The sequence below is a fragment of the Neofelis nebulosa genome, chromosome 4, assembly GCF_028018385.1.
Source record: "Neofelis nebulosa isolate mNeoNeb1 chromosome 4, mNeoNeb1.pri, whole genome shotgun sequence".
Taxonomy (NCBI): domain Eukaryota; kingdom Metazoa; phylum Chordata; class Mammalia; order Carnivora; family Felidae; genus Neofelis; species Neofelis nebulosa.
The window spans coordinates 152,901,054-152,918,146 of record NC_080785.1 but is presented as its reverse complement, the minus strand read 5'-3'; the positions used below and the strand labels follow the sequence as shown (position 1 = coordinate 152,918,146).

Genomic DNA, 17,093 nt, shown 5'->3' with positions numbered 1-17,093 from the left:
CACACTGCGAGAGGCTGAGGCGCGGCGAGAGGGGCGCCGTGCGGGACCCCGGTCGCCCAAGCCCGCTCCCTCAGCGGCCCCACCGCTACCCGCGCGCCCACCCCTTCGGCGGCTCTGCCGGAAGTCCCGCCTGCGCCCGCCGCGGCCGCCCCCCCATTGGGCCCGGCGCCGGGGTCTCGCCGCGGGTTGGCCGTCCGGCGGCGTGAGCCCTGGGAGGCCTCTGCGAGCCACTGCTGGGGGACCCTCTGGAGACCCGCTCAGAAGCGGGGTTGCCGCGGGAGGCGGAGCGAGGAGCGCCGGGGCTACCGGCGGGACTTCCGCCACGGGACCCGGAAGGGGCCGCGCCGCCGCTGGTGGGAGTTGTAGTCCGGCCGTGGTTGGGGGGGCCCGCGGCTCATGCGCGGTGCACCGAGGCTTGTTTCACATCTGTAACAACAGGTGAATTGGGCTTTTTATTCTCCCCTTTCGTGTCCCCTTGAGGAGCTTGCCGTGGCCGGGGGTGGTCGGCGCGAGGAGGGGCCCGGGTCCGATCTCCGGCTTGGCGGAGAGTGGGGCGGAGAAGCGGGCGGGCCCGAGGAGCAGGCCGGGCATCCTAGGCCTGCCCGCGAAGCCGGCCCAGCCGAGCCGTGGGCAGCCAGGCCTCGGCCTGCCGTTGCCATGGAGCCTGGGCGGGGGCGGGGGCCAGGCCGGTCCGCCGGGGCGGGCCTGGTAGCCAGGGGCTCCGCGGGGACCGCGGGAGAGGCCGCTTCATTGGCGCAACGACGCCTCCGCCTCAGGGGATGCTCCGTTCCCCGAGGCAGGGCCTGGAGGAAGCCCCCGGAGTGCCCCGGGACCTTTGTCTGTACCCCGTGCCGCCTGGACCGTTCGTCCAAAGGGAGGCCTGGTGCATTCTGGTCCCCCTCGTTTGCCCCTTTTTGCACCCACCTTGTCACTGGGGGAGGCCAAGGGGTGAGGTGTTCTTTGTTTGCTGGTGGTGACTTGCCCCATTTCGCAGGGGAAGACCTAATGCATGTTGGGTCCTTTGTTTGCACTGAACTGGAGTCCCAGGGGTCCTCAGAACCCCCAAGCCCCGAGTATGGCGTCAGCATGCTGTCTAGCTAGTCCTCGGGTAGCAACATTGGTCACCGTAATTGTGATGTTGCAAGGCAGAGATTGTCCCACTTTGCAACCCCAGTCCACAGGGGCTTGCCGTACACTGTGGCAGGTGGACTGCAGATGGCCAGGTGCAGACTCTCAAACTGTTTTTGGTTGCAACTTACTGGCCACAGGGAAAGGAGACATTGATGGTTTCCCTTGGTGTTGCTTTGAAGGCAATAAAGCCACTGTCATTGTGGGTCTTGACTACATCTTACAATTAAATCTTGGAGTTTTGGAGTTTCCAGGAGGGAGGCCTCTTTTCTTGATGGAGTTTATGGGAGTGCTCTTTATTTGTATAACTGTTTAAGATGCGGGAAACACATCCTTCGCTGTATTTTTTATCTGTGTTAGGTTGTCCCTTTGCCTCCAAAAGATGTTTATTCTCCCAAGCGTTTTAGCTTATGTAGCCATGGTCCAAAGTTTATCAGTTGGACCCTTCTTTCCCCTTTCAACCTTTGTGTCACTATAAAATATTATTTCCAAGAATGAACCATGGGACATCTAGGCAATATATCTAGCATAATATCATGGAAATAATAAAAATATTGTAGTATTAAGCGTGTGAAGCTTTGGAGTCCAGTACCCAACTGCAGGTTTCCATTTTGCCCTGAGGCAGCTATGGGATCTTGGGCAAGTTTTGTGACTTTCTCTGGGAAAATCTGCCTCTATTTCCTTCTCTGGGAAAGATCATTTCTGCCTCCCTGGGTAGTTGCATAGATTAACTGCTATAAAATCTATGGAAGTACTTTGTGAACTATAAAAATGATATTCAATGTCTAGTTGTTATTTTCTTCATCTGGAAGAGCTTGATCTACCTTAGATACGGTTGTGTTAGAGTCAATATAGGATTAGAACTCAAAACTGAAGCAGGTTGGGGTGCCTGGGTGGCTCAATCAGTTAAACGTCCGACTTCAGCTCAGGTCATGATCTCGCGGTTCGTGGGTTCGAGCCCCGCGTCGGGCTCTGTGCTGACAGCTCGGAGCCTGGAACCTTTTCAGATTCTGTGTCTCCCTCTCTCTGCCCCTCTGTTCATGCTCTCGCTCGCTCTTTCAAAGAATAAATAAACATTAAAAAATTTAAAAAAAAAACTGAAGCAGGTTTTGCTCTGGGCTCAGAGAAAATATTTTCAGGACTACAAACCCCTCTTTACCATGACATCTCTTTCTTGGTATTTTTGCAGGTGCTGGTGTAGGGTAGCTCACGATTTGATGGGTCGTGAGTGGGTCATGGCAGGTCCTGAAGTGAGACCAGTGTGTCCAGTGTGTGTTTCACGCTATTAACAAAATGTGTCCTTGTTGTTAGAGTTAGTAATGAATTTCATTGGTCTGCAGCAACTTTATTTTCCCTGTGGGTCCCATCACTCTAGTGACCCAGGCTTCTATTTTCTAGGAGGAGGCCCAGCCTCGTGATGAGGAATAGCAAGGAGAGAATTCAGCTCCAGTTCAGAAGCCTACAAAATCTGAGACTGTCACTGCTCTTGTAAGGTAAGTTGATTTAGCCATGCACACATAGTAGTGGTGGATCTCATGCTCAGCCACACTGTAAAGCAAAGGCATGCATTAAATCCACTTGTGACTATCTTGGAAGACATTAGTTAGTCGTTATGGAATCTTTCTGTCCTTGAATCATCCCACAGTGACTCTACCTGGAATTAAGCAGTGTTTCATTATGCAAGAAATCTTGACATAACATTATTTTACTTATCTCTGAATTATTTAACAGAAACTCTGCATCATAAAAGTTTCCAATATAATTATATTTCAAGGAACACAGCTTTTTTTTTTTTTTTTAATCTCTATGAAATGTTCTAGAGCTCAGTAAAATATCTCTGAAACATCCTATCTTGAATATCATATGTATTTTTTAGGCCAATACAGGTAAAGATAGTGTTATGTGAGCCTTGGAGAGGGTCAGGGACTTTTTAAAAGCAAAACTAAGAGTCTGTTTACAAGCAAATTGATTTACTCTTTCTCGCAAGAAAGTATTGTCTCAAATAATAATCATTTATATGTTTTGGATTTTTATAGTACTCAGGTTTTCTTTAAGATTAGAATCTCAAATTACACCCTTTTTCTTTTAATTTGGGTAGAAGGAGTCTGTAGAATGTAACTTCTTAAAATGAATTGTGTCCTTGTTGATATTGTATTGAAGTTTCCTCTCTGAGCTACCATATCCTATCGGCTGAAATTTCCGGCATCCCTGGGGGAGAGGAGGCCATCAGGGCAGACCTGCTATGGACCTGAAAGATTCGGCCCCAGGTCAGCCCTCCACCCCTATCCCCCACGATTTAGGAATGAGATGGGAAGGCAGTCAGGAGCAGAAGTGTAGGCCCCATTAGACTCCTTGCAATATTGGACATTATCCTGATTTGCTAAAACAGTGTGTAGATTTTTTTTTTTAATTTTTTAAAATGTTTATTCATTTTTGAGAGAGAAACAGACACAGAGCACAAGTGGGAGAGGGCAGAGAGAGTGGGAGATACAGAATCCAAAGCAGGCTCCATGCTCTGAGCTGTCAGCACAGAGTTCAATGTGGGGCTTGAACCCATAAACCGTGAGATCATGACCTGAGCTGAAGTCAGATACTTAACTGACTGAGCCACCCAGGAGCCTTGTGTAGATATTTTTAAACTAAGGCCATATAAGGTTATGCACCAGTCCAGGAGTACTACATTATTAAGAACATCTATAAGTGAGTTTGAGTATTTTTTAAACAAGATCAATAAACTGGAGGTGTTATTTATTTGTATGCGTGTATGATTTAAGTCTCGAGGTGTACTCTTCAGTTAAATGATCAAAATGCACCAAAAATTTTGCTCAAGAGTTGAACTTCAACTTAGTATTTGTTATTTTATAGACTCTACCGTGAAGAAAAGCTTTGTATCTTGAATCACGATAGTTACTCTTGATATTGCTGTCCGGTCCCACCGCTTGGGGCTTGACCTAGTTGTGTGAAAGCCCAGTAAACCAGTTTGTCTATAAGGTACTCGTTAGTCCCATTTGCTGATACCACATGAGGAAAGGGGTCCATGTAGAATTTCCTTTCTTCCCAGAAGTCCCAGGAAAGCTGCAAGTACTGTGATGAAGTGGAAATATGTCTCTCAGGATAAAATACCTCTCGTTCTGTTTAGCAGGGTTCAGGGAGTTTAGGACAGAGAAACGAAGAAAGCTCTTAATGAGTAAGAAACAAAGACATGTAATTACTCTAGAGTGGAGATGGCCCTTCCATCCTTAAGAGTGGGAGCAGCAGTTGGGTCTCATCAGTGAAGAGCTTCATTTTTCTCACCTTCTGGAAAGTGCTCTCTGTGTTATTGAAGTCTTCTCTGTGGGATCCTGGACCAAGAATAGTAACCATTGCCTCTCTGCCCTCCTTCTTAGGATTCCAGCTTTCCCTCCTGGCCAGAAATGTTCAGCCTGGACTCATTCAGAAAAGGTAAGAATGTAGCTGTGCTGGTGACCTCATGCTCTTCCTCCCTGTGATGGGCAGCTGTGAGGGCTATGAAGATCCCTCACCAGTGTGTAGTCCTTAGACCCCTTTTTTGTATGACTTTCCATTGTCCTTTCTCTGCCTTCCTCTTGCACGGGGCTTATAACCTGTGTCTGAGTCCTTGTCAGAGTACCTGTGTTCATTTGCTGCCCCTCCCCCCGAATATCCTCTCAGACATACTCACTGCTTTTTGAAATCCCAGCTCTTTTTCTAAGCCAGCGTTTTACACCATTTCCTCTGTGAACCATTCTTGATTCTGTCAACCAAATGCAACCTCTCCTCTGTCTGATTTCCTCAGCACCAGATCTGTACTTTCTTGTGCTTAGTCTATTCTGAATTAATCTTTGCATCCCTAGATTAGAAGCTCCCTGTAGCCAGGGCCTCTTGGGCTCCTTCATCGTCCGTTGTACCTGGCACAGCATTGTGCACAGGGTAGGTGTCAATAAATGTTGGTGGAAGCGGATCGAGTCATTTTTACATTAGTGGTTGTAGAAGCTGGCAAGTTTTGGAATCAGTGCTCTCCAGCACATTGGGTAAAAGGGTTGCATAAGGAGTGTCAGGACTGAGCCATGGCTGGGCCGAAGGGTAGCTAGCATTCATTCCTGCTTTCAGGAAGTGCTGTAGCTGGTGAAGTCTTCCAGGGCCGTACCCCAGGGAGCTTTGCATATCTTAGGAGCATGACTTTTCTTCTTTAAGGGAACAGTGAGTAAAAGTCCTTCACCTCTATTGAAGCTGACCACCAGGCACCTGTCTAGCATATTTTACAAATCAATGAACACCATACAGGCCTTCCATAACTGCTGATTAAAAAGGTCCTCCCCATTGTGTCTCCTCTCCCACTTATGTTCCTACAGGCCTGGAAAACCTTGCCCTAGTGCTGCCTGTTGAATGGGGTCAGAAGGAGGGCTGGATATACCGGAGCTCAGAGCAGCCTCTTCTTGCCTCCCTGTTTGTTTTTAGCCACCTTGTCTGTTTTCATATTGCATGAAAAAAATTCATCTCTGTGTCATCTTGGTTTTGCTGGTTAACTATCTGAAAAGGGAAACATTGGGTTTGAGATTAGTGTGCACAGCACATTTTGAGCTGAAAATTAAGTACACTCAATTGCCTTGTGTTTACTGGTTAATCAGTGGGCTTCGTTTTCCACCCACTTGTGAAAGTTGGATGCAAATAAGTTCTCTTATGGTGGCAGTGCCTGAATGGACAGCACTGATTTTGTAAAGAGGTAGGAGCCCCATGAAATCATAATCCTCCTTTTTTCTGCATTACTTAACTCCCCCATGATAGGGAGATGGTGAGAGTGAGAGAGTTTGGGGGCAAAATTCCTGTATAGCATTTGTGATTTTTCTTTCTAGGCTGGGGATTGATTTGTTCAAGAGGCTTTTCATCAGGGGTGACACGGTTAGCATTCAGTTTCATGGGAGACAACAGCCTCACTGAGCAAAAGTTCTGGAGCCAGATGCCTGGTTCATGTCACACTTCTACACCCTTGGTGGCCAAGGCTGGAGGCAGGTGTTTGAGCCTCCATGCCTCCGTTTCCTCACGATGTAAGTGGGCTGGATCATAGTACCTGCCTCGTCGGGTTGTTTTAAGGATCAGATGAGTTAATACGTGTAAAGAGCTTAGAACAGGGCCTGACACCTGGTAAGTTCACAAGCCATGGTACTAAGTAGCTTCAGAATGTAATAATCAGACATAGTCTGATTTAGGACCTTACTTTCCACACAGGTAAGTGTTATATTCTTAACAACAACCATTTTATGCTTGAAGGTCTCAGGGTAAACCATTAATCAGAAAGTTTACTGCCTTGAATATTTTCCTTCAGGCAAACGTACCTTTTCTTTTCTGACTATAAGGCTGACTGCTCTTTCCTGTCTTCTGAAGGCTGGTATCACTTGTGGTTTGCACCATAACCTTGACAACTGGTCATGTGTGGCCTTGTGACATTTTTCTTGTTGTGTAGGACTGTTCTTTATCTCTCATGGAGTTTTTATGTTTCTTTGCTCCTCATGATGAGATTATTAGCTCCATAAGGTGTCACGAATCTTGAAGGGAAACGTCACATAGTGGAAAGCTTGAGTCAGACTGGCTGGGGTTCGAATCTGGTCCCCACTCACACTAGCAAGGTGGAAACTCCCTGATCCTGTTTCTCAGCCTCTATCTTCAGAGGTATAATGAAGATTAGGGATAATATAAGAAAAGCACTTGGGTGTGATCTGTCCCTAGCCCTCAGTCGTGAGTTGGCAGGCCCTTGATACATGTGAATAGATTGATCTATTTGAGGTGCAGCTCTGTAGCCGGTGTTTTTTGTTTGTTTGTTTAATTTTTATTTAATTTTTTCTATGTTTATTTTTGAGAGAGAGACAGAGAGACAGTGTGTGAGTGGGGGAGGGGCAGAGAAAGAAGGAGACACAGAATCTGAAGCAGGCTCGAGGCCCTGAACTGTCAGCACAGAGTCTGACACGGGGCTCGAGCTCACAAACCATGAGATCATGACCTGAGTTGAAGTCGGATACTTAACTGAGGGAACCACCCAGGCGTCCCTGTAGCCGGTGTTTTGCAGGAGAGTGACAGCCTGGCCTCAGCATGCGGTGTGCTGTGTGGCTGCACGATTGATCACCTATGTACGAGATGCTAGAGCGGAGACAGCTATGTGTTAATGATGTTTTCTTGTACTCAGGAGCTTACAGTCTCAGTGGGATAGGTCATTTGATGGATCCGAAGGCAGTAGCCATAGCAGTTCCCTGCAGCACTGTGGACAGTGGCCCCCTGGGTCTGTGGTTACCGTCTTTTCTCTTATGTAATTCAACAGAGCTGCCAATGCCTCCCAACTAGTGTGCGTGTGTGCCTGGTAAGTGGCCTGTTACTGTCTTTGCCAACATCCCAACATAAGTTTCTTGTCTGTCAGCAGTAATGCCATCAGAATCAGGCCTCAAAGAACAAGCTGAGTCTTTTACAGGCGGCACAAACCTTTGAAAAACACTAGATCAACAGCAAGAATGTGCAATTTTCCTCCAGCTCCACGGTCAGAAGAGGGCCCAGATATGTTGTAGGATTATAACACCCCCCCATTACTGAAAATGCTTAATGAAACAAATAATCATCAAATCATTTATTCTTTTTGTTTGTTTGTTTTCAATCCAGCCTCCCTGGATATGAATGAGAATCCTGCTCAAATAGGACTGGAGAGGTTGAGCTGGTCATTTTCCACCTTAGTTTCAAGATAAACCTTGATCCTAGATACTTTGTTCCAGAATACCCTACAGGCATTTCTGCTGTAACCCTGGGTGTGTGTTTTCTGCAAAATCACGCACCTCTGATACCATAAGAGGGCTTGTGGGAAAGACAGAGTTGAGGCAATAATACAGCTGCAAGTTTATGGCCAGAGTGTGAAAGCAGCAGTCCCTGGCACCTGGGAAGATGCTTTGGACTGCCGAGGCAGGCAGCTCAACGTGATGCTAAAAATGTGCAAAGTGCGTTCTAACGGGAAGAGCTGGCAGATGCTGAGGCCGTGCAGGTGGCAGTGGAGCTGTGAGCCCGTGGGGCTGCCACTAAGGAGTGTGTGCAGCTGGCATTGTGGGGGAGGAGGATCTCAGTGCAGGTACTTGCTTTTCCCTCCAACATTTTATTATGGAAATTTTCAAAACTACTGAAATGTTGAAGTCATTGTATAGTGAACACCCATCTGTCCATCACCTCGATTCCCTATAAGCACTCCATTTTAATTTTTAAAAAATATAGTTGGAAGGGTCTTTTGTTTTCCTGCTCTAAATTATAATTCTACCTCTGCTATTTCAGTCCCCTTGCCTTAGGAAACTCAACATTCGAACCAAGTGTTCTCCTGTTTTACTGTTATCATTCCCCTATGTACCAACTGTGTACAAGCCAATTTGCATTATGGAAATGGGTGTCACGGTAGCAGAACAGACTGCTGCTTAAGCATGTAGTGTGTGTGGCTGTCTCTCTCTGCTCCTCTCCTGCTCCATTTAGTGTACTGAAATTAGTGGGGCAAAGAAAGCAGAGAACTCATGCACCCTTTCCCCCAGACCCAGTGATTCTCTGGCGTTGTCACCATGTAGGTGATGTTAAACACATGGAGCCTTACTTACCCATACATGCCCACCTTCCCATGGGACAGTGATGTTCATGTATATCAAAGTTTTGGAACTTAAAAATGTGCTTTGTAGGTCACTGACCTACAAGTAGTATTTAATCTGCAAATGAATGAAAGTGTTTGGAGTGGCAAGTCATTAACTTTTAGAAAGAGGGAGAAGACTGGTAAGTGTGGGTCTGGTCTTGACTTTCAGGGAGGACCCCAGCAGTCAGTTGGTCCTTCTCTTGCCCATTTCTTAGAGGGAAAGAATAATTTGAGATCTGGTAGCTAACGTGGTCATCTGGGAACCCACAGCAGATACAGGGAGAGCTACCATAAGTGGATGACAGATAAGGGGATTTACACGGTACCATGATTTTTCAGTTTTTAATTGTTTTCCTGTCTCATCCTCATAATTCAAGACTATAGAGGACGATGTGAGATGGGTATTGAAGTCACATAAGGTGGCTTTGCAAACAGGGAGAGTTGAGGGCTCTTTTGAGAGTCAGGAAGGGATCTCTACAAAGCTATACTATATCACATCCATATAAAACAATTGCCTTCTTTCTGTGTGGAATTGGTGGCACTGTTTCTCAGAACCTGTGACTGGCTCAACAAACCGTCCAGCAGCCCTGCTGCCCAGAGCTCCTCACAGATGCTCTGGAGTGAGTCTGTTCAAGGGTCTGTAACTGGGAGGGGTGAGAACATGTCACCCTGATGCCCTCTCTCTTTCCCCAGATCGGGCCCAGCACAGGCAGCGTCAGTGCAAACTTCCCCCACCCCGCCTTCCACCCATGTGTGTCAACCCTGCCCCTGGAGGGACCATCTCTCGAGGTAAGGGAGGAGCCTTGCCTCCAGCATCAACTTGGTCCAGGGTCTGTGGGGAGGTGGGTGGTAGTGGGAGCCCAGGTACCAGGGTCATGGTCCTCTGGAGACCAAGTGAGAAGTGGGGCTAGTGGAGCTGTTGGAACCCTCAGGGGAGAGATCATTTGGAGAGGTCTGGGTTATTTCATGATCTTTGGCCACGTGGCTTAGACCCTATGGTCTCATCAGGCCTCCTTGTGTGACCAGGCATAAAGCCTAGGCTCAGTCTGGGTGTTCAGCACTCGTGTGGAGAATCTGCAGGGCTTGGATCTTCTAGGCAGTCCCTGGCTAAGGTGGTTTAGAAAGGGCAGGGTGCTTGTAGCAGGGCCAGAACAGAAAGCCCTAGCCAGGCCCAGTGTCCTCCATCTTGGAGGCTTTGGGGATGCCTGGAAGATCCCCTTCTATCACCCCCCATTCCTCAAAGCACTTTACTGACATTAAAATGTTTTTTTAGTCTGTGTGGCAGGGTAGGCTCTCCCTTTGATTGGGGAGAATGTCAGAGTACCCAGACAGGTGATAACTCACCTCAGGTTCCACTGGAACCCAGGGATGGGCCAGGAATAGGACCCAGGGAAGCATCTCTGCCTGTGAGCGTCTCCTCTCTTCCCTCAGACTTAGCTCTTTTCCAGGTCTGCTAAGACCAGTGCTCTTGGTGGCTTCTTGCTTGTCCTGACAGCTGCCCCTCTCTGCCCCATTGGCTGCCTGTTCACACCCCTACCCCAGCTGCCTAGTGGAAGAACGCTAATTTAGATCACAGAGTCTTTGCCTCATGTGGAGACAGCATTCCACTTTAGATTCTGTCTGTAAAGTGCTTTGAAGGTCAGGAGCTCAGGAAGGGTCGGGGAACACAGGGCACCTCAGTTTGCACAGCACATGCTGCTGCCCTATTCCCATGCAGTTTCCACATGTGATGCCCTCCTGCTGCAGTGGCCCTGACTCCACACAGCAGCATAGAAATAAATATTTCCAGCCCCCTTGGCCATTTGACTTAGATATTAGAGAAATGCCACCCCCCTACCATTACCAAAACAAGAGTTGATTGCCCTTTTTTTTTTCTTTCTTAAAATGCCCTGTAACTCGAAAAGGCTGAACGTTAACATTTCCAACATGGCAGGTGAGTGGCTTTGAGAGTGTCAGATGTGCTGTGGCTAAGCTTAAAGATGGTTAGGTGGGATGAACCAGGCCGCATGACTAGGCAGTGCCTCCTTGAGCACATGCAGAGAAGGCTGCTGTGCTTGGTGGGGGTGGGGAAAGGGAGGCAGCTGCTCCTGGTGGGGGACAGTCCCTGCACTGTCTTCCCTGGAGGAGCACAGACCCCCTGAGCCCGATTGTCTCCTCACAGCTGCGCCTCCAGAAGGCATCTGTGGGTGTATGTATCTTTGCCTCCCTTCTCTCTCTCTCTCTCTCTCTCTCTCTCTCTCTCTCTCTGTTTCTTTCCCTCTCTCCCTAAAAAAGTTTCTTGCCTCCATTTCTTCATCCCAGAGGCAACAGACCTCTTAGTCCACCCCTGACTGTTGGACCTTTCTGGCATGCTTTCTGATTCCCTGGAGGCCTCACTGGTGCCTCTGCCTTTAAGAAGGAAGTGTGTGTGGCAGAAATGGTCTCTCTGGTGTTCAGATAGGAAAACAGCACTCAGAAATGGTGGCCACTTGAATAGGTTTGGTCCCATCAGGGTCAAATTTGGAAATGGAAAAAGCTATCATCTCCTTTCGTGGTCTACCCCCACTCTACTGCCAACCTCTTACCAAGGCCTCTTTCGTAAAGGGGGAAGAACTTAAGAGCCTCTTCTGCCAGTCTTTCCCACCTACCCGGCTGTGAGACATAGAGCACTGGAAAGTAACAAGGGATAACACCCCTTCTGGCAGGATCCTGGGGCCACAGGACTAGTCCTTCCTGTTCATTCCCTCATTCAAATGTGTCCCCTCTTCTTGGTGCGATAGATTTACCTTGAGGGACCCTGCTGTGGCTTTACATATATGGACAGAAAAGCTGTGAGGATGGGTAGTGTGGTCAGGGTGGCCACCTGGCTCCTGTATCTACCTTTACCTTTCTTGTTGCCAGCCAAGGGGACCATTTCTTGCCATTTTGATCATCCACAAAATCTGTGGTTGAGTCCATTGACGAAATGTTGGCTGAGACGCTCCTTCTCACTTTCTCTCCAGAAGTTCTCCGGTCTGCCCAAAGTCTGGACTATCTTGGGCTTCCTCTTTTTTTTTTTTTTTTTTTAATGTTTATTTTTGAGAGAGAGAGAGACAGAGCATGAGCTGGGGAGGGGCAGAGAGAGAGGGAGGCACAGAATCCGAAGCAGGCTCCAGGCTCTGTGCTGTCAGCACAGAGCCCAACGCGGGGCTCGAACCCACAGACAGTGAGATCACGACCTGAGCTGAAGTCAGACGCGTAACTGACTGAGCCACCGAGGTGCCCCTTGGGCTTCCTCGTAATTGCTTTTTCCTGGGGCTTCTGAAGTTTAGGGTCCTAAAACATCCTCCTGTGTATTCAGCAGATCCTTTACACTTTAATTCCACACTGCCAGATGTTGTTTAGCATATTTAGTACCAGATGTCATGCTTGATTCAGAAATGAACAGCAAGATCCCTGAGCCAGTGAAACGTCTTTTTTCAAAAGTTTCTTCCTTTTCACAGGCAAAGGAGTCACTCCCCAAAGAATGGAGAGTGGAGGAGAAGTCTTTAATTTTGGTGGAAAGCAAGAGGGCATACCTGAGCCCTTCTAACTTTCTTCAAGATTCTCTAAGGCAGGAGTCGGCAAACTTTCTTTAAGGGTTGGAAAATACATATTCGAGGCTTTGTGGGTCATATGGTTTCTCTTGCAGCTCCTTAACTCGGCTGTTATAATGCAAAAGCAGTGATAGATAATACATAAACAAATGAGCATGGCTATGTTCCAATAAAACTTTATTTATAAAAATAGGCAGTGGGTGGATTTGATCTGCAGACTGTAGTTTTGCAGCCTCTGCTTTAGACCAAGGGGGAGAAGATCACAAAACCAGAAGGTTTTCAAGAGCTAGTATAAGGGTTACCCTCATTTTACAAAAGGCAGTGAGGTTTGTGGAAGTGAAATATTTGCTCTAGGTGATACCAGCTATTAGAGCCCAGATGCAGTAAGTGAAATAGAAAAGGGGGACAAGGTCCCTGAGGACCAACTAGTTGGTTGGTATCACGTGATGCTTTTTTTAAACATAAAATTTCAAACATCTGTTTGAAATATGTTTTTTGAAATAGATAAAATAGTATAGTAACACCCCCCTGGCCCACCCATGCGCTTATCACCCTGGTTGAACAGGGTGTCTCTCCCTCCACTTTGGCCCCTTTGGGAGCAGATCCAAGAAATCATAGCATTCTGACCTCAGCCCAAGTGGCTGTCAGAGTGCTATACTGAGGGCCTGCTGAATGAAGCACCATGATGGGCCCAGGGCCTGCTTTCAGGTGTGTGTTGGGGGGGAGGGAGGGCGGGGGGGTCAGGGAATGTCTTTCTGTCTAGACTTTTGTTTCCTTCAGCTTTCAGATACCACAGTTTTCAAAATTTGGCCTCAGCCCCTAATGCCATGACCAGTCTTGGTAAGCCTCTCGATTCTTTTGAGGGAATTTGGGCTGATAATAGTCCTTGAAAACTATCCTGAAGCTGGGTGGATGCCTTGGCTTTTGGCAAATTAGAGTGCCACTTGCCCAAATTCAAAGCAATTGTAGAACTGTATTCTGCCCCAACAGTCTTGCCACCTCAATGTAGATGATCTAGATAGGGGTGTTTGATACAGATGGTTGTGTCCCCTTGTGAGGTCAGCCCACTGCTGCCAAGGCCACCTTCCCCTTTGCCCCTTTCCTGATAGAAGCTCTCTGAGGAGGGAAGGGAGGAACTGGAGTTGAAGCTGCCCCACCCTGCCCTGGGTCTGTCTTTAAGGGATCTGTCCTCTCTTGTCTCAGACCTCAGTGGAGGGACTTCTCTAGAGCACTGTGCAGAGCCGCCTTCCAGACATTCCCATTTCATCCTGACCAGAGCCATACCAAATGAGTAGAGCAACTATGTCCTCATTTTCCCAACTGATGAAATTGCCCAAGGTTCACAGCTGGCAAGTGGCAGAGGTTGGACTAAGCACAAATATTAAGACTTAAATCCCATGTTCTTGACACAGGCCAGCAATTCCAATTGTGGTCTCAGACCTGTAGTCTCATTATCATCTGGGAACTTGTTAAAAATGCAGATTCTTGGGCCACACTACAGACCTAATGAATAAGAAACCTTGGGGGGGGGGGTGGCTTCCAGTAATGTTTTCACAAGCTCTCCAGGAGTCATCAGAGTCAGATCTAGAATTATAAAACAAACAAACAAACAAACAAACAAACAAACCCAGCCCTCGCAGCTTATCCCCAGCTGCACTGCCAACCTCTAACTAAGCCCCTCCCTGTCACTGTCACTGCCACAACATGCAGATTCTGTGTCATTCCTAGCTGAGCCAAATCTCTGTTCCTCAGTGCCATACGAGGCAGAAGGGGAACGAGCCTGGCTAGAACCCAGGCATTGTAGTTTGGAAACAGAATTCCATTTGGCTTTCAAACAAGTAAAAAAACAGCAGCCTCAGACTCGCACTGCTGGACCATCTCAGTTCTTGGCCACGTTTTCCAAGTCAGGTATTTTTCACTTTGACTCCAGCCCTGGGATTAAAACTGGTCTTATGTTCAAGAGGTCTTGCCTGTCCTGGATCCGGATTCTCCATCAGGGTTACTTTGTTAGCCATTATTAAATGAGATGGGGGTGCCCTGGTTTCGCAGTTATCCTCACTCTTAGGTCTGGAGTGCAAGCCAGTTTGTCAGGGCACGTGAGAGGTATTTATGAGCAGTGGGCGGGACCTAGAAGGAACTTGGGAGTTCATCTCCTTGGATGGACGTTGAGCTAAGGCCTGAACTTTTCCCAAAAAGCCCCCTTACGTCTCCCTGCCCCCGATTCAGACAACGAGCCTGTGCGTTTGCGTTTAACGGGAGAGTGAATTCAGCTGGGTGCCCGCGGTCCCAGGCTGCCCACGGGCGCGGCTGAGTGGGCGGGGAGCGCGGGCTCCGAGAACGCCTCCGCCGGCCCCCACCGCCGGTCCTCCGGCCGCCAGGGGGCGTTCGGGTCGCTGCTCCCACGCTCCCGCCCCATCCCTGCAGGGCTCCGCGCCCGCGGGGGCCGGCGGGAGCGCGATGGCGGCCGCCAGGAGGTTTATGGCGCTGGCTGCCGGCGTCGCTCCGCGCCTGCGACCGCCGGGTCCCCGCGCCGCCGGGCGACAGGGACGCTCACGCGGCCTGTCGTCAGGCTGCGCCCGCCCCGATCACACGAAGGAGGCCGCCGAGGCCGAGGCAGGGGTGGCCCCCAGCGGGCCCGGGGAAGGCGACGGAAGCATGGTGAACGGTGAGGGCGGGGGCGGTCGGGCCGCGACGCCCTTGGCTTCCGGGGCTTGCAGAGCTGGGGGGCGCGGGCCGGGGTCAGGCTTTGTGGGCCGGGGCCCCTCTCCGCTAGGGGCCGAGACCGCCGGCCGCTGGCGGGCCGCAGTGCTGCTGTTGTAAAGCTCAGTGTGGCACAGGCCCAAACGGACCCCCGGCGCGGAGGTTCGGGGATTGGAGCGCCTGCACCTGGCATGAATAGGTGAGAGGCGCGGTACCTGGAGGGCGTGAGGAAAAAGAGGAGAACGTCTCTCGCCCGAATGGGTGGTCAAGGGTTAGAACATCGAGGGTAAGCACACGCTCACCAATGTGAGAAAGAACCCAAAATACACTTGGTACTTGAGGACCTGAGGTAGAGACCGAACGATTCCCATCGCTGTGTCTCCTGAATAGCCCAGGAATGAGACTGGTGAGAGCATCCCTGCCTAGCAGCGATGGATAGAGAGAGCCAGCCTCCTCTGGCCCTGTAGAGCTGGAGGGGGCACCAGTGCGCATCTGTTGTGCCTGGGGGTCTGGCGGGCCTCTTAACTTTGGGTCCCTCTGTGGGAACCCCTTTGAGCCTATTTAAATAGCGGTCTGAACGCTTGAATCTCGGTTGCTTTATAAGTTCTTTAGAGAGATGCAGGGTCAGGCAGAATTCTCCCTCATGGCCAGTTGTCACAGTCATCTGCTGCAAGGAAACAGTCTCAGCTCAGGAATAGAATTACATCAGAACTCCTGGAGGAGCTTTGTCAAAATACAGTGGCTTCCCCAACATCACCACCATTCCCAAGTGTCTGATGAGGATCAGGGTGGCCACTTGCTCTGAAAACTGTCCCTAGGTGATTTATGACTGATGCATGCAGGTGCACATGAACAAAGTTTCTTTTGGGGGCTGGTTTAAAGCTGAATATAACACCAGAGACTGTGGGTGGAGACCGAGAAGGCTTCCTGTCACCTCTGCCAGTCTCTGACCCTGCATCTCTCGAAGGGCCACTTTGGTGCTTTGGGGCCCTTACTTCTGATTTTAGCCACTCCCAGCTAAGCCTGGTGTCTGGCACAAGCTGCTTCTAGTTGGACATCTCACCCATTTGCGCTCTGGGATTGATCCAAAGTACAAGTGAAAAACAAGCGAGGTACTTCTCATGATGCCTGCTGCATCCTGCCTCCACTTGACTCCAGTGAACTTGGGGGAGGAATAGCTTATGCAGAGGTCTTGGTTGTGGAGACCTCTGATCAATATCCCTACACATAATCTGGCTCTCAGAGGCCTTTCGCAAGGTGCCAAGGTACAGTTGAGGGCTGGGGCCTGGTGTTCAGACTTTGTGTGTCTTTTGTTTTAGGAGGGGCCTCGCATTGTCTTATCTCCAGTTTGTGTGTGTGGTGGATTTTTGTTTCGTTTATTTGTTCGGTACCTTCTTCGAGACATCAGACGAGGGGGATGTGTTGCCACCTAGGCTTCTGTAGCTGATATGTTAAATCAGGAGCTTGTGGTGTGTGGCTCACTGGTCTTTCTTCTGGAAACGGTTGTGCAAGTGGGTCTGGTCACGCACTGTCCCTGAAAACCATGAAGCCGTTCCTCCTTCTCCAAGATGCTCCCGGGTGGTTTGGGGTCACAAGCCAACATCCTCAGTATCCAGCCCAGGGTTGTCCTGATACGCACCCCATGGGTTTTTTAAAAGAAAAAAAACGATAATGCTTTTGTTCTTATTTTCTTAGCTTCTAGGGACCTATTAAAAGAGTTCCCACAGCCCAAAAACCTTCTCAACAGTGTAATTGGAAGAGCCCTCGGCATCTCACATGCAAAAGACAAATTGGTCTACGTGCACACGAATGGACCGAAGAAAAAGGTAACTCACTGGTGGTTGGGAGACGTGTTGGTCTGACTCTCAGGAAGGAGGCTGGCTGCCATCTTCTCCCTCAGGTTTCTTTGTCAAGGAGGCCATAGAGTGGGTTTTGCTAATTGTACATGGTCAGCAGAGAATCTCAAAGCAAAGCTAGGTTTGAAAAAGAGCCTGGTTTAGAGAAGGGGGAACTCAGGGCAGGTGAGGTGAGGAGTCTGTTCTCATCTTGTGTGTGTCAGGCCTCTGTACTGATCCCTG

At 49.1% G+C, this 17,093-nt stretch overlaps 1 protein-coding gene across 8 annotated transcripts in view; it reads left to right on the top strand.

The window, feature by feature from the left end:
- The first annotated feature begins 306 nt into the window (after window positions 1–306).
- The window catches only part of DHX30 (DExH-box helicase 30), a 30,126-nt gene continuing 13,339 nt past the window's right edge, over window positions 307–17,093 (top strand). Inside the window, exons 1-8 of one of the 8 annotated variants that reach the window (XM_058727117.1) lie at window positions 307–438; window positions 2,527–2,621; window positions 3,289–3,395; window positions 4,515–4,569; window positions 9,455–9,550; window positions 10,666–10,694; window positions 13,096–13,155; window positions 16,711–16,841. In XM_058727117.1, the coding sequence (XP_058583100.1) occupies window positions 3,371–3,395; window positions 4,515–4,569; window positions 9,455–9,550; window positions 10,666–10,694; window positions 13,096–13,155; window positions 16,711–16,841 (396 nt within the window). In that variant the 5' untranslated portion in view covers window positions 307–438; window positions 2,527–2,621; window positions 3,289–3,370. Of the gene's footprint in view, window positions 439–2,526; window positions 2,622–3,288; window positions 3,396–4,514; window positions 4,570–9,454; window positions 9,551–10,665; window positions 10,695–13,095; window positions 13,156–14,745; window positions 14,981–16,710; window positions 16,842–17,093 lie in introns of those variants that run through there. The other 7 variants (XM_058727121.1, XM_058727119.1, XM_058727120.1 and 4 more) reach the window with 7 other exon arrangements.